Source organism: Penaeus vannamei, chromosome 27 (assembly GCF_042767895.1).
Source record: "Penaeus vannamei isolate JL-2024 chromosome 27, ASM4276789v1, whole genome shotgun sequence".
NCBI lineage: Eukaryota > Metazoa > Arthropoda > Malacostraca > Decapoda > Penaeidae > Penaeus > Penaeus vannamei.
Window position 1 is genome coordinate 24,576,958 of NC_091575.1, and position 16,370 is coordinate 24,593,327.

Here is a 16,370-nt window from a genome sequence, read left to right on the forward strand (position 1 = left end):
TTATATTCCTGAAATTGCTGCATTATATAATAATGATTTTTCTTGCTACCATATAATGATTCTATACTAAAATTAGCCTTTTATTTGATGTTATTCTGTGTACGTTTATGACAATCATCGGTATTTTTCATGTGAATAATGTTCATCATTATGTATTAAATTTTTTTTGGAGAATGAGTGGAATCAGATCTAAATTAGAAATATTAATTGGATTTACTATTGTATCAGTGCAGTCACCTACATCACAATGATATGAGCAAAGTTACATGTTCTAAAAATACCTTTACTCTGAAAGCACTTTAATCATTTTTTTTTTCTTCTTCTATATCCTGCATTTAAGTGATAATAATATTTGATTATACATTTTTCCCTTCGTTCCTTTTTTCATATTAGTAGCAGCCTTGTGACTCAATGTTAGAACCTTGATATTTTTTCGGCCATGCGTCTTATCAGGCCTGAAATTCCGAAAGTAACGGCAATTAACTTGTAACATTTGACTCAGGCGCTGAGGATGAGAGATCGAGGGAGTGAAATTCCAAACCAGATCCTGACTTTGAAAACTATTTCGACAAATGAGATTATTATTTTCTTTAAGGCAATTACTGCCATATAAGGGTTGAGTGCGTATGCCGTTATCGTGGGATTTCTGAAGTAAAGATTAATAGATAGGTAGATAGATAGATAGATAGATAGATAGATAGATAGAGAGAGAGAGAGAGAGAGAGAGAGAGAGAGAGAGAGAGAGAGAGAGAGAGAGAGAGAGAGAGAGAGAGAGAGAGAGAGAGAGAGAGAAGCAGACGGACACAGAAGCAGAATTGAAGTAGAAATAAATAAATGAATAAATAAAGATAATTCAAAAATAACGTACTTCATAATTCCCGTAACCTACCAGCTTCCCAAGTCATTTCAAAAGGCTGATGAAGTAGCTAAAAACAGACCAAGCAGTCTATATTCAATCACGTGTTTGACATTTTTATGACAGGTAAGGTTATATGTCACCTATCATGTTAGTGACAGTATTCAGTGAATTTTCTGAATACCACCGCGATGTGCGCTGAAGATGCCAATTGAAGGTTAGCACCTGTGGGAGATCAGCAACTGTAATTGTATTTCCTGTACAATATCTCTCGATTGTTTGGGCTGTCTTGGTGGATTATGAATGCCCAGGTAATTGTTGTTTGTGTTATCATTGTTGTTATTGTTATCGTCGTTATCAGTACCGTATGCTTATGCTTTTTTTTTATTCTTTAGATACTGTTCTCAAATACAATATTATTATAATTACCATTCATCTTATCAAAATATGATAAAATTATTTCCGTGTCTACGATGTGGCTGGCTGGGGGACACGGGGAAAATGCAGTCTGTTTGGCCGCTGGGTTTGAAAGTGTCCCTTGGTCTCAATTTACAACCACTGGTGCCACATTCTCTCTCTCTCTCTCTCTCTCTCTCTCTCTCTCTCTCTCTCTCTCTCTCTCTCGCTCGCTCGCTATCTCTGTCTCTGTCTCTGTCTCTGTCTCTGTCTCTGTCTCTGTCTCTGCCTCTGTCTCTGTCTCTGTCTCTGTCTCTGTCTCTGTCTCTGTCTCTGTCTCTGTCTCTGTCTCTGTCTCTGTCTCTCTCTCTCTCTCTCTCTCTCTCTCTTTCTCTGTCTCTCTCTCTCTCTCTCTCTCTCTCTCATTCTCTCTCTCTCTCTCTCGCTAGCTCGCTCGCTCGCTCTGTCTGTCTCTCTGTCTGTCTCTCTCTCTCGCTCGCTCGCTCGCTCGCTGTCTCTCGGTCTGTCTCTGTCTGTCTGTTTGTCTCTGTCTGTCTGTCTGTCTGTCTGTCTGTCTGTCTGTCTGTCTGTCTCTCTCTCTCTCTCTCTCTCTCTCTCTCTCTCTCTCTCTCTCTCTCTCTCTCTCTCTCTCTCTCTCTCTCTCTCTCTCTCTCTCTCTCTTTCATTATATGTCTATATGTCTCTGTCTCTAACGCTGCCTTTCTGCCAGCCTGATGTCATAATACAATTTATCATTAACTGTCTCCGTATAACGCTTTGTGGTAGACCAATTCACAAATTGTCATATCTATACATAGAGTAAAACATGCTAATTAGTCTACCACGGAACGGGATATGTAGACAGAGTATGAGAGAGCATAGAGTTCAGCTTAAAGACAAATTCTATTATTCAGATTCAGGTGTGTGTGTGTGTGTGCTTGCGTGGACGCGTCATTCGCTCTGACGGTCGGTGGTCTGGCTCATTTTATCTTGGAATTCAGTAGTTGCTCACGGTTTACAATATGAGGATAAGTCGGATATTCAGTATTTACCGTAGCACCGACAGAATCTTTAGAAATATAATGGAAATGTCATTCCCCAAAAATAATAGGATAATGGGAATCATAAAGTTGTAAACGTTTTTAAAGCTTATATACGTTTATTGCATGACAGTCGAAACAGAACCTAAGTCAGTATTATCATCGCTTATCATTTGGTTGTCACTGGGTACGCCAGTTGGTTGGCTATAAAATTATGAAAATTTCTTGGCTGACTTGTAATAAAGGGGGAGCTGATGCTAATGCTTTAAATATTTTTATCATTATGAGTATGTTTGCCACTGTTACCTGTTAGATTATTAGTTTCCATCTTCATTATGATCTGTTTTCATCATTCTCGCCAATTTTTTATTTCGTGCAAATGCATGGGAGATAAGAATAAGATGTGTTTAGATAATTAAAAAAAGGATGTATGGTATACCATACCTTCATACTAACCATGGTAGAAATTTGCATTGTTGATACCATAAATTATGATGCATATACAACTTTCTTCATATACTGATCCTTTGATAACTTTTCATGATTATTCTACTAGAGTTTTCGAGGCAATCAACAGCCTGTATTATTTTCTAAAAGTATGGAAAGAATGCCCTCGGGATGGTCATAAGCATTTTGACAAGAATTATTTGCCTGTGAAATTATGATCATCATAAAGGAAAATTATGTGATATATATTTTGTTACCATTAACCTCAACATTTAAATATAATAAGTAAAATAAACTCTGTGTACAGCCACACATCACACATTTCTATAACATAATCCAGGAAAGCCAGCTATGAGTCTTTATTGGTTGTTAAGAAGGTAGCTGAAACAAAAATTGACCAGTGAAGCATTATGAGTTAACACCCCTGAAATATGGCTTAACTATTAATACCTATCAATACATCAGAATCCTTAAAGAGCATTGTAAAGCATTTCAATTGCCATTATGTTTAAGCACTTTTAAGTAATGTATTAACACATTTCCTTGCATTTTATTATTTAATATAACTGTCCCCATATTTTTGTATATTAAACATATGAATTCAAAATATTCCCTTCCTTTCTAGCTAGTTTATGAAAAACAGCAACAACCTTTCCACTGAAAAGGAGGAAATAAATAAAAAACAAACAAATATTTGCCTTTCTTTCATTTTCAGTACTTGCTTATAAATAACAAAGGCGTGTAGTGTATATATAAAAGAAAATTACTTTCAAAATGTAAACACCAAATATTCTGCCTGTTAAACATGAAAAATACCAGGGAACTGGCATTTATTTCTCACATTTTTCTCTAGTTGACTAAGCAAATGATAAATGACACTAATATAAACCAAGAATATATGTAGAATAGATTGAGATTCAATTTGGAATAGCTGCCTTTGGGTCATCTGACATCAAGCAGTTGACCCACTGTTGCAGGGTAATCACACTGTATACTGTGGTTTTCTTTTGTGAATTTTGTTTGCACATAGACGGCTCCACAAAGGCTCTACCACCAAGAAGCCAATTAATTTGTCTTCGTGTCCTCTGCTGATATCCCCTTAAGTTTTCGGGAAAAATATTTTTCTCTAGAGGCTATTAGTACCCATGTTATTATCATTGTTGTTGACATTATGATCATTATAATTTTATTAAAAATACTAACAGCAATAAAAAATAAAAAATAATCTTTCCAAAAAACAAGGAAAAGGGTAAACAGTTGAACTAAGTACGAAGAGTAAATGACTCCTTGGTGATTAGGAACTTGCTGAGCCATCTTTGCGTAAAGAAAACCAATAAACGAGGACACAGTAGACATGGCACATATTGTAACCATCCCAGCAACAGTGGGTTAAAATCAGTTTCAAATAAGGGGGAAAGGAAATAATGAAACAGTCTTCCATTGCAATTTTGTATTGCGTTATTGGTGTCATGGTGTCACTTTCAACATAAACATGGATGGTAACACATATAATATGCTTACAAGTCTGTTAATATGCAACATTTTAAAATTGTTTCCAAGCCTTTACTTAGCATAAAGAAGTCACTTAAAAAGTAAATATTGCCTAACTAGGAAGTATATAATTCATATCTGGTATTCTCACATCACTGAGCAAATCAAATATAAAAGAAATATACGTCCAGTGAGCACTTAGTCAGAACATAAAACCAAAAAGCACTTTCATTTTTGAAGGGAAGCTAATACTGGCTACAGACATTTATTTCACTGCCTTCGAAAAGTACCGTAAAAATAGGCTTATATACCATTTCCCAATTAGGCACTGGTTGAGATATTTGGTTAATTCAGCTAAGGAAAAAAAAATAAAAATAAAAAGTGTCTGAATACAGTTTTAAAAGAACCATGCACAAGACTTACAGTCTAATGAGTAAGATACAGATGACTTGTTTACAGAGATGAAATAAAACTATATAGAATTATCTATTTTGGTACACAAAGACCTGTATGATAGTGGTCAACATGGTTAAACTGTGTAAATTCAATTGTGCAACATCCGTCTATTCATCACACAATCTGCGATGATACTGATATCTATATCAATTATTCTATTGTATAAAAGTTTCATATTACATAGATTAGCCATGTTAGAAAATATATGAGCTTTGTTTACATCATGTAAATCCACTTAGTGCACCAAATCTTTATGTGAAATATGATAATAATAATAATAATAATAATAATAATAATAATAATAATAATAATAATATTAGAATTACATAATGTAAGAAAATACAAATGAAAATAACCAATGTACACTTTCTTATTATTAATAATTAGCTACAAAGCACCGATATCCGTAATTAATAATAATGACAATAACAAATAACAGGCACAATAATGACAATGAAAAATAATCAACAATAATAATTATCATCATCATAATAATAATAATAATAATAATAATAATAATAATAATAACAACAGTATAGACATAATAATAGAAATAAAAATTATAGTAATAATAATAGCAATAACAATGTCAGGTTTCAAAAATCTGTTGGTACTATCTTAATGTTTCAACAATTCCTAGTTATCTAAAAACAAGATGTATATGGTGGGTTGCTAACAATTAAAAATAATGACTAATGTTTAAAGTATATGATATAACAAAGAAAATGTTGAAACACTGGAAGATACTACTAATATTGTACCTTGAATCTTTATAATGCAAAATACAGCATGTCATACACTTCTTGTAAAACCACACATTGTATTTTCATTATTAATTTCATATTGTTTGAGATTCCATGAAATACTGATACATATACTTGAACACCTTTGAAAGCTTACTGAAGACTCATACATGGCGTTAGTGTCGCTTTAGTTTCAAAAGAGAAACGCTCTACTTCTTAAAGGTTTTAATGCAATTCCCAATACTTCAAATTCATAAATCTTTTTATGTTAATGATGCACACATATTAATATTTTGTGAATGGTTCAGTAATGAGAACAATCCCCTATGCATATAGTAACATTCTAATTAATCTAATTAATAAATATCAAATCCTCTGCTTTTCTTTATTGTATAACAGTCAAAACCTTTTCTTGAAGTTCTGAAGAATTTACAACCCAAAAGTCATTGTTACTGCCATTTAAATAGTAGAGTGACTGAAGTTTATAGCTAAACAACACAAAATATATGGAGTCTTTTAAATGCAATGACATTATCCTAAACCAATAAATATAATAAAAAAAAAAAAAAAAAAAAAAAAAAAAAAAAAAAATCTTTTCTGGGTTTAGCATCAATGCAAATAAATGCATTGGACATGTAAGATACAAATATAAAATACCTAATAAATTTGAGAATAAAGTCTTCTCAACCTATATCAACATAACTGCTCTTCAACTAATGCTAAGATGACACTGCCATGAATAAAAAAATAACTCCTTATATGGTCTGGATTTCATATAACAAATGACAGTCTTGAAAATGAGATAAAAGATGAGGTACCGTACTTCCTATTTCTGCTTTAATCTAATGGAACATACTGTATAAGATTCAGAATTACGTTACCAACAAAATCATGTCTTGAGAGCAACAAAACTTTGGCAACTACTTCCTATTTCACAAATAGATTCGAAACTCCTCTTTGCACAATATTCTTTAATATATGTGACAGTAAGTAATAGCAAAGGCAAAATAAGGGTAAACTTTCCTTTCCTATTCTGATGAGCATATCCATTCAAAATCAACTCATCTGCAAGGCACTTCATATACAAGCATGGAAGAATAAGTAATACCAACATGATTACCTAATCTAAAATATTTCTTCCTTCTTCATTCCATGTATTAAAAGAGATCTGATACTTTATAAAATTTGTGTCTAAAGAAAGTGAAATGTCTATAAACTATCAATACTTGTTTGGGACCCTAATTTGTAACTTCTTTTTACATCCAACATGTAATAATGAAATAAGATTTAGAAAACAGTTGAACTTCACTGTTAATTCTCCATGAAAATCATTACTACCAGCAGGCTACTGCTGTAGATTTTAGTTACTATCTTCTTCCTATTAAAATAAGTAATCTACATCTAATATGATGTTGCGGTACAAATTTTTGTTTCTGGATACATACATTAGAAAATTCATTATGGCAATCCTTATTCATAAAGTGAAGCCATTCACATCACACATTTTCTAATATCTTACTATTGCAAGGCTATTGCACATTGCAGAATAACCAAAAAACTATCAATGATACCAATGCATGAATGTGTGTAAAACATCATAATCCTTCTAACTTTTCATTTCAAACTGAAAATATAAAATATGCAGAATGAGAAAAATAAATATACTATACATATATATATCTCTATATATATCTGCTCTGTCTGCTACTGACTGTCACATAATAACCACCATTAACAGTGAGATGTGTGGAAGGTTAAAATGCTGGTTTCTATCCTCTTTTGTATTTGCCCAGGAAAGCTTGGCAGTTGGGGCAATTATGCTCGACATTCATGCACTCGTTAATACAGCAGGGAATAAGGCAGCAACCAAGCCAGCACCTGTGGGAGGGAAAAAAAGAGAGAGAAAAAAAATATATTATCAAAATTAATGATGTTCTTTGGTGGGATAAGAAATATTTGGCCAGAAACATACACAAAGGTTAAAGTGGTGAAAAACAAGGAGGTGCAGGTAAGCCAGCTATAAAAGTACAGGTTAGCAACCAGGAAAATCATGAATGCGCATGAAATCACTCACAGGATGTAAATTTATGTATTATGAAAACTCTTATAAAAAAACTACCAGGTAAGGGGTGAAAATACATATCAATAGTCCTGGGTAACCGTCTTTTATATAAAATGCAAAATAATCTACTTTAATCAATCTACTGCCTTATACAAATGCCCATCCTCACACATATCAAACTATAAGACACTCCCATTTGAATAGAATAAGAAAAATAAATCTGAACTTACCCTAGGATGCAAATAATGCACCCAGACAACCATGCTACCACGGACGGAGAGGTTTTGGTGGCAGTGTCTATCTCGGAATGGCAATGTGGACAGATCATGTGCGTTGACTGCGATCCCAGAGGAACCACTGTTGTCACAATAGCAGTTGGGGCAGCTACTTGGAAAAGAAAACTTAATGTTAGGTCTGAATAAGAAAAAGACAATCATTATTGTAACTTCAGTTGAAAAGGGATGAGTAAATAACTAAATACACACCCACACACATATTGATACATACTGCCATATCACATACCGAGACTAACTAATTCAGATTGGCAAACTTTAAGAAATGGATAGATACATCAATATGTAGGGAGACACAAAAAAACAGATACATTAAAATGCAGATAGTTACATGTGAAATATATATATATATATATATATATATATATATATATATATATATATATATATATATATATATATATATATATATATATATATATATATATATATATATATCTATATATCTATATATCTATATATCTATATATCTATATATCTATATATCTATATATCTATATATATCTATATATATCTATATATATCTATATATATCTATATCTATATCTATATATATATATATATATATATATATATATATATATATATATATATATATATATACATATATATATATATATATATACGTATTATATACATCTCATAAAAAAATTGACAGTAGAAAATATGTTATTTACTAATTAATGAATCACTTATTTCCAATATATTTACAAAGTACTGCCCAAAAAGATACCCTATTTTACCCTTCTGTTCTGAAAATATCTCTGAATGAGAGTGCATTCTTTGAACTGAATAAATGGGAATTGCCTTCATTCATTGTTCTAAAGAAATCTTCCATATATAAAAGATCTAACAAAAGAGGATGAAGACTCCATTCCCCTCTCTGCACAGAGTAGAATTAATGATGAATATGATGGTAATATCGAAACTTGACACTGATGGTCAAGAAAGAGCACATATAAAAAGAACTCGTCAATAATCCATACACTACTTCAAGCACTGTTTATATTGAAGCAAGAAGGTCTAGCTAGCCCCCCTAAGGGCCACACCCTAAATTACACCTTTATAGCTCTGGTTGTAGTTTAAAATTGCTTCTAGAAGAGTTAAGTTTTAAAAATTTTCTCAGGGGGGTATGCAGCATCTCAAAACCTGATTTTGCTTGCTTCACTCACCAGCCTTCCCCCTACACAGAAAAAGCTGAAATGATGTGCTTGATAACACAGAAAAAGCTGAAATGATGCCCTTGATATTAACAAGTCTCCTTACTGATCACATCACAAACAATAGCATATAAGACATATATCATGAAACATCATACTGAATAGACTTTTCCTGGAAATAGATAAAATCAATTAAAAAATAGCATATACTTTATAGCACTAGTGCATACAGAACATACTACAGATGCATAGAATGACCAAAAAACTAGCAGCACAGCACAACCAAGCATATATCATCCAATTTGGTGCAATTTGGAGTGGAATGCAGAGATCAAAATAAGCCAAAAAAAAAATCATCAAATATAATCCTGGAAAAAAGACAGAGACAAAACAAAAATGAGGGAAAGGAAAGAAAGAAAGACATAAAATAAGGGAAAAATAACTGTGCACTTCTTTTTAAGTGAATTTGCTCATGCTTCAATATCTACACCTTTCTATTGCTCTTTTTCATCAGTGCTGTGAACTTCCATCTCGGATATTTATGAAGAAACAAAATTTGTACATGAAACTCAATTCTTAAATATAAATTAAACATTATTGATAGGTAGGTTCATGCAGACAGTAAACAACCTAATAACACAAAGAAAAAGAAGAGATAAAGTAGTATGTAAAATGATAGCCTATATAAATATAAAAGAAATAGAAGAAGAAGAAGAAGAAGAAGAAGAAAAAGAAGAAGAAAAAAAAAAGGATGATTGATGAGTAAATATATATAACACGAATATAATCCCATTTCCCCCTTTAGGGAAAATTATAAAGGGAATGCCATTTTAATAGCGCAACACTATCTTTAAATTGGCTGAATACACCAAGAGTAATTACTTCTATAATTTCTGCGAATTCAAAAAGATGCTGATTATGACAACAAAAATGGTAGTGGTGATGAAAATGAAAAAGTAGTAATGCCAATAAAGATGAAAATCTCAAAAACGACAATGACTATGGTGATAATAATAATGATAGGAACAACACTAACTATAAGCGCTAATAATAATAATGATGATAATAACATTAAGTATAATAACAATAACAATAAAAATAATAACAGTAATAATACCAACAATGATAATGAGGATAACAAATCTCTCACAAAGCAAGTGCTTCACAATACACTACAACATTTCAGGCAAGCAGCAACAAATTATCCAGAGAAGAATTTGGTCTCATACGACGCAACACACCATTTCCAAAGGGAGGATACGCAGTGGACGTAACTTGTGCACCGTACTGAACCCCCTGAACTTCTACCCTTTGTGGGGGCACATACAAAGGAGCCATGGGGACGGCACCAGCTGCGGAGGGGAAGTAGGAAGGAAAAGAAGAGAAAAGAAATGGTTCAGTCTTGGCTGGAAATCGTTCGCACACGATTGGTTAATCCTACCATCATAATTCTTTATAAGCAAATATCATTTGGTTATTCAAACTTTTTGTAACCTTAGAAAAAGGGTCTTGTAATTCTACTGACAAAAAATATAACATCAATTCAGATGTAAAGTAAAGAGATTCCCCCATTTCCTTTTCTTTCTATCTTTTATCCTTATTATTAACCCCAATTTCTGATGGGATAATATCCTATCATGTCATGGCAGACTATCCCTCATGCTGGGATGGGTGCCTGCTCCAAGTTGTGCACACTAAACAGTAGTGTGCTTATCTAGCCCTGGCTGAGAAGAAACAGCCTCTTGAAAGCAGACTTAAAGTGTCTTTTTTCCTCATTATCTAAAAAATTGTTTATGCTGTAGGCTTGCACACAGAGAGTGGAGTAATTGTTTGTTTCCTACATTTCTAGTTTTTATTTTGAGCAGGCAACTCCACTCTTACCACATTGCATGGTTTGGTATACTGCCGGGGGCTCCTGTCATGAGTGTGTTGATTACAAGACCCTTCAAATCTTTAAATAAAAGAAGGCATTACATTTTATTATTATTTTTTTTTTTTGCTACTTTTCAAAATAACCTTTATTACAAATAGGGATTGCATAAATCATCATAATAATATAAAAATGTAAAAAAAAAAAATAATAATAATAATAATAATAATAATAATGATAATTTTGTAAATTGGCTTTTCTATATTTTGACATAACGTGGGGGATAAATGGTCATCATATCAAACATGAATCGTTATCATTTCTTCAATTTAGTGCAATAAATTTTTCAAAGTGCCCTTCACTTTTCGTCATCTGCCTCTACAGCTCAGGCGTAGGGGGGTATTCACGATACTGATAAGCAAGGTGAATGGATTGGGGTTAGAGGAGAAAATGAGCATCCCAGCAAATTCGTAGAAAATGGGATTTAATGTTTGCATCCCTTCATCGACTATGGATGAAAGCTATTTACCATGATGATAGTCAGATGTGTTTCTGGATGCAAAATTCTCCCATCTGGTGTATTCTACTATAGGACTGATTTACTAGATATATAAGATTTAAAATCAATATTCATTAATTAGATCAGAAAGAGAGAGAAATGAGAAATTTAAGTGCTCAGGAGGGAAGATGATACTCCATAGACCATAGACACTACCTCTTTTCCATGAGTGTTATATAAATTAAAAAACATTATATATATATGTGTGTTTATATGTATACCTATGCATATATATGTATACATAAGCATATATACATATATATATATGTATACAGTGTGTGTGTGTGTGTGTGTGTGTGTGTGTGTGTGTGTGTGTGTGTGTGTGTGTGTGTGTGTGTGTGTGTGTGTGTGTGTGTGTGTGTGTGTGTGTGTGTGTGTGTGTATGTGTGTGTGTGTGTGTGTGTGTGTGTGTGTGTGTGTGTGTGTGTGTGTGTGTGTGTGTGTGTGTGTGTGTGTGTGTGTGTGTGTGTGTGTCCTCTGTCTGTCTAGTGTGAATCTGTCTGATGTGAGTTTGTGTGACTGTGGGAGTGTGTGTGTGTGGGAGTGTGGTGTATGTGTGTGTGTGTGTTGTATGTGTGTGTGTGTGTGTGTGTTATATATATGTGTGTGTGTGTGTTGTATATATGTGTGTGTGTGTGTGTGTGTGTGTGTGTGTGTGTGTATGTGTGTGTGTGTGTGTGTGTGTGTGTGTGTGTGTGTGTGTGTGTGTGTGTGTGTGTGTGTGTGTGTGTGTGTGTCCTCTGTCTGTCTAGTGTGAATCTGTCTGATGTGAGTTTGTGTGACTGTGGGAGTGTGTGTGTGTGTGGGAGTGTGGTGTATGTGTGTGTGTGTGTGTGTTGTATGTGTGTGTGTGTGTGTGTGTGTTGTATGTGTGTGTGTGTGTGTGTGTTGTATATGTGTGTGTGTTATATATATGTGTGTGTGTGTGTTATATATATGTGTGTGTGTGTGTTGTATATATATGTGTGTGTGTGTGTGTGTGTGTGTGTGTGTGTGTGTGTGTGTGTGTGTGTGTGTGTGTGTGTGTGTGTGTGTGTGTGTGTGTGTGTGTGTGTGTGTGTGTGTGTGTGTGTGTGTGTGTCCTCTGTCTGTCTAGTGTGAATCTGTCTGATGTGAGTTTGTGTGACCGTGGGAGTGTGTGTGTGTGGGAGTGTGGGAGAGTGTGTGTGTGTGTGTGTGTGTGTGTGTGTGTGTGTGTGTGTGTGTGTGTGTGTGTGTGTGTGTGTGTGTGTGTGTGTGTGTGTGTGTGTGTGTGTGTGTGTGTGTGTGTGTGTGTGTGTATGTGTGTGTGTGTGTGTGTGTGTGTGTGTGTGTGTCCTCTGTCTGTCTAGTGTGAATCTGTCTGATGTGAGTTTGTGTGACTGTGGGAGTGTGTGTGTGTGGGAGTGTGGGAGTGTGGGAGAGTGTGTGTGTGTGTGTGTGTCTGTGTGTGTGTGTGTGTGTGTGTGTGTGTGTGTCTGTCTGTCTGTGTGTGTGTGTGTGTGTGTGTGTGTGTGTGTGTGTGTGTGTGTGTGTGTGTGTGTGTGTGTGTGTGTGTGTGTGTGTGTGTCTGCTCTGTTTCTGTCTAATGTGGACCTGTCTGTCTGATGTGAGTTTTTGTGTCTGGTATTTGTATGTTTGGTGCATATGTGTCTGTTGTGTGTCTGATGTGCAAGCATAACAAGAGAAAAGGAATGTCGAAGTGAGTTGCTGCAAGAACATCATCAATACTCTTATATTCCTACAGCCAAGAGTATGCAACGGTGATGGATATATATACCTATTTTTTTCTTAATTTAGAACAAATGGATGTCCCTATGCCCACTATGTCATACTGCATTAATAAGAAATCACACAGATACTTTAAAGTCATTATCAATGGTCTTGAAACTATATAAAGTATGACTTCAAAATTCTAGTGTATCTGTGGATAAGTCATTCAATCTATTGTCTGTATTGGATTGTCAAGGGTAGCTGTTACAACACTTGAAATGTCCTAATTCACAATCATTTCATATCAAGTAACCTTGTGCACAAAATTCTGGTTCATACATTATATAATAAAAAATAAATAAATATAAAATTTCATGTTCATGTGGTCAGTATCAAAATAACATAAAATTGAGATGATTACATTTAACCAGTTAGTCATGAAAATCGTCAAAGTCTAATATTAAGCAAATTCTCATCTGTGATTGCTTTAATCTCTTGGGCTGATATTCTCGGATCTAATTATTATCTCCCAAAGAGTTCACTTCAATACTCTGTATATCTCAACAATACAAATTCATTCATAATAAAAGCTACTTTCTAATATGACTACAGTACCATACAATACCATACACAGCATAATCACTAAACTTTTACTCTCCACCCTCTAAACGGTCCATAACCTATAACTCATTTTCGTAAAAACAAAATAACAAATTTAAGAAAGCAATCAATTCTATTTTCATTAAAGGAAAATGAAACAAACAAAATAATCATGTTTGACTAAAATAATCCAAACAAATGTGTATATATATATATATATATATATATATATATATATATATATATATATATATATATATATATATATATATATATATAAATATATATATATATATATATACATATTATATATATTATATATTATATATATTATATATTATATATATATATATATATATATATATATATATATATATATATATATATATATATTTATATATATATATTTATATATATATATTTATATATATATATTTATATATATATATATATATATATATATATACATATCATATATATTATATATTATATATATTATATATTATATATATATATATATATATATATATATTTATATATATATATATATATATATATATATATATATTTTTTTTTTTTTTTTTTTTTTTTTTAAGGTGGGGGCATAATTTGAACTGGAAATAAGAACGGTGATCCTAAAGTATACAATACTGAGCTACTCAATTTTGTCTTCACATTTGTATAGCAGTTTTACAATCTTTGTTTTTCCTCTCAAGAGATATCAAACTACAACAATCAGCCGAATAACATCATCCATGATACATATCTTACAGCATTAATTCCAGCGACATATACATATTATATTAGATGCCTTGAGTATCAAAGAACAAAGAGATTATTGAAATAATTTTCTCTTCCATTCAATTAGACCTTTGTCTTCAAGTTATGCCATATACAAAAGTTACATCAAAAGAAGCAAGCAATTACAATAGGGTTCAATAAATAAAAGAAATACGTAAATCAGTATATCTTCTCTGGAAATACCTATGTATATCACTGATCACTTACAGCTATCAACCAAGTCAAAGCTGGTTTTATTCATTATCAATATTACAGTTAACTGAAAGTAATCGCTGCTCACACTCATAGCAACACAAAAGCTGAGCAACTAACAGATGTTCAACTTAATGTAAGGCAAAGGCTGCATCAGAAAGTAAAGGTGATTTCTTAACTTCATACAGTTCATTCATAACGAATCAACACATCCATCCACTTCAGTGTCATGGTAGAGTTTTTGATAGATGGACAGAGTAAAAGCAAAAACGATTAAGGTAAGAATTTCGAAAAGGAAAACTGGGTAAAAGCTCACAACAATTAGATGCAAAACAATACTGAATGTTTCTCATAGGTTTGTATCACAACAGAATGAAATGTGCAAAAAATAAGTTTCAATACATCACAACACTTCAAAAAATTTCTCAAAATTAAAAGTGTAAATAAAAATAATAATAATAAAATAAAATAAGATAAAAATAAGTGCCTAAAAATCCTACTACACCTACTGTTGAACAGACGCTGCCTGATGGCCTCATGGAAAGAGGAGTCGAGGGGGAAAGAGGTGGGGGTATTGGGAGCGGTAAGTGGGGCTGTGAGGGAGCCCTTGCGGTCATCTTTAATTGGCTGAGAATACCATGCCCATAGTGGAAGAGGCTCATCGTGCGAGTGCAGGCCTTCACTCGCCCTCCTAGGTACAATGAGTGAATTTCCAAGCTGGGAAGCACTCTTAGTCTTTGGGCTATCTTCATCCCCATTCATGGAATGGGGCACTACCATTGCTTTTCAACACAGTGCTCCTCAATGCCATCCAAGCTTTGGCAAAATATGTTCCTCCATTTTCTAGAAAGGCAGTGTTAATGCTGCCATCTTTATATTCATTCCTTGCCACAGGAAGGGCCTGACAGTTATCATCACTATTTTCAACTAATATTCCACATCAAATCAAATTCCCTTTTCAATAAGCAAAAAACACCTTCCTTTTTTCTGGAATTCAACTCTTGCACTTAAAATAATTGGTGCATACTATTGTGGGCCAATTCTTGAGACAAAATACATCACCTTACTGGCTGGTTACATTCACTGCCACTGTTGTTCAGGAATTCAGTGTCCCTGTCAGGCTGCCTGGGAGACCGTCAATAAACAAAACCCAACCCCTATAAAGTGAACAGTGTGCAACATGCAATGATACCTCTTTTATGTTGTTCATATGACACTTCAATCATTGTCTGACATGTATTTGAGAGCAGTCTGCACATGCTTTTTAACCATGAAAATATAAAATATATAAGAAATAGTACACTGTACATGTAACTATGCCTGAAAAAAAAAAAAAAAATACTCATGATGACATGCTATACAGTACTGGTATGTAATATCTATAACCACATCTATAATACACATAAATCATAAATATCCTTTGAAATACATCAATTCTGTATGAATCAATATAATATTGATCCCAACCCATCCAAAGTATTTGAATCAATTAAAAAATAATACTAAATATATCAAAAGTTGTTACTAAACACACTTATGTATATGTACATATGTATATACCACAAAAATATTAAAATAAGCAAAGCTAAGCTCCAATACTAAAAATAAATATTGATTCAATACAAAACAACTCCAGACACATTATATTAGTCTAATTATATTTCAATGCCATTCAACTCTTCATATACATTTATTCCTATATTAATATGATA

General features: G+C 33.0%; 1 protein-coding gene across 1 annotated transcript in view; it reads right to left on the reverse strand.

Annotated features, from left to right (window-relative positions):
• Positions 1-3,430: 3,430 nt before the first annotated feature.
• The window catches only part of LOC113802283 (LITAF domain-containing protein), a gene marked incomplete in the record, with an annotated part of 19,979 nt that continues 7,039 nt past the window's right edge, over positions 3,431-16,370 (reverse strand). Inside the window, 2 exon segments of the mRNA XM_070141069.1 lie at positions 3,431-7,307; positions 7,722-7,875. Of these exon segments, the coding sequence (XP_069997170.1) occupies positions 7,199-7,307; positions 7,722-7,875 (263 nt within the window).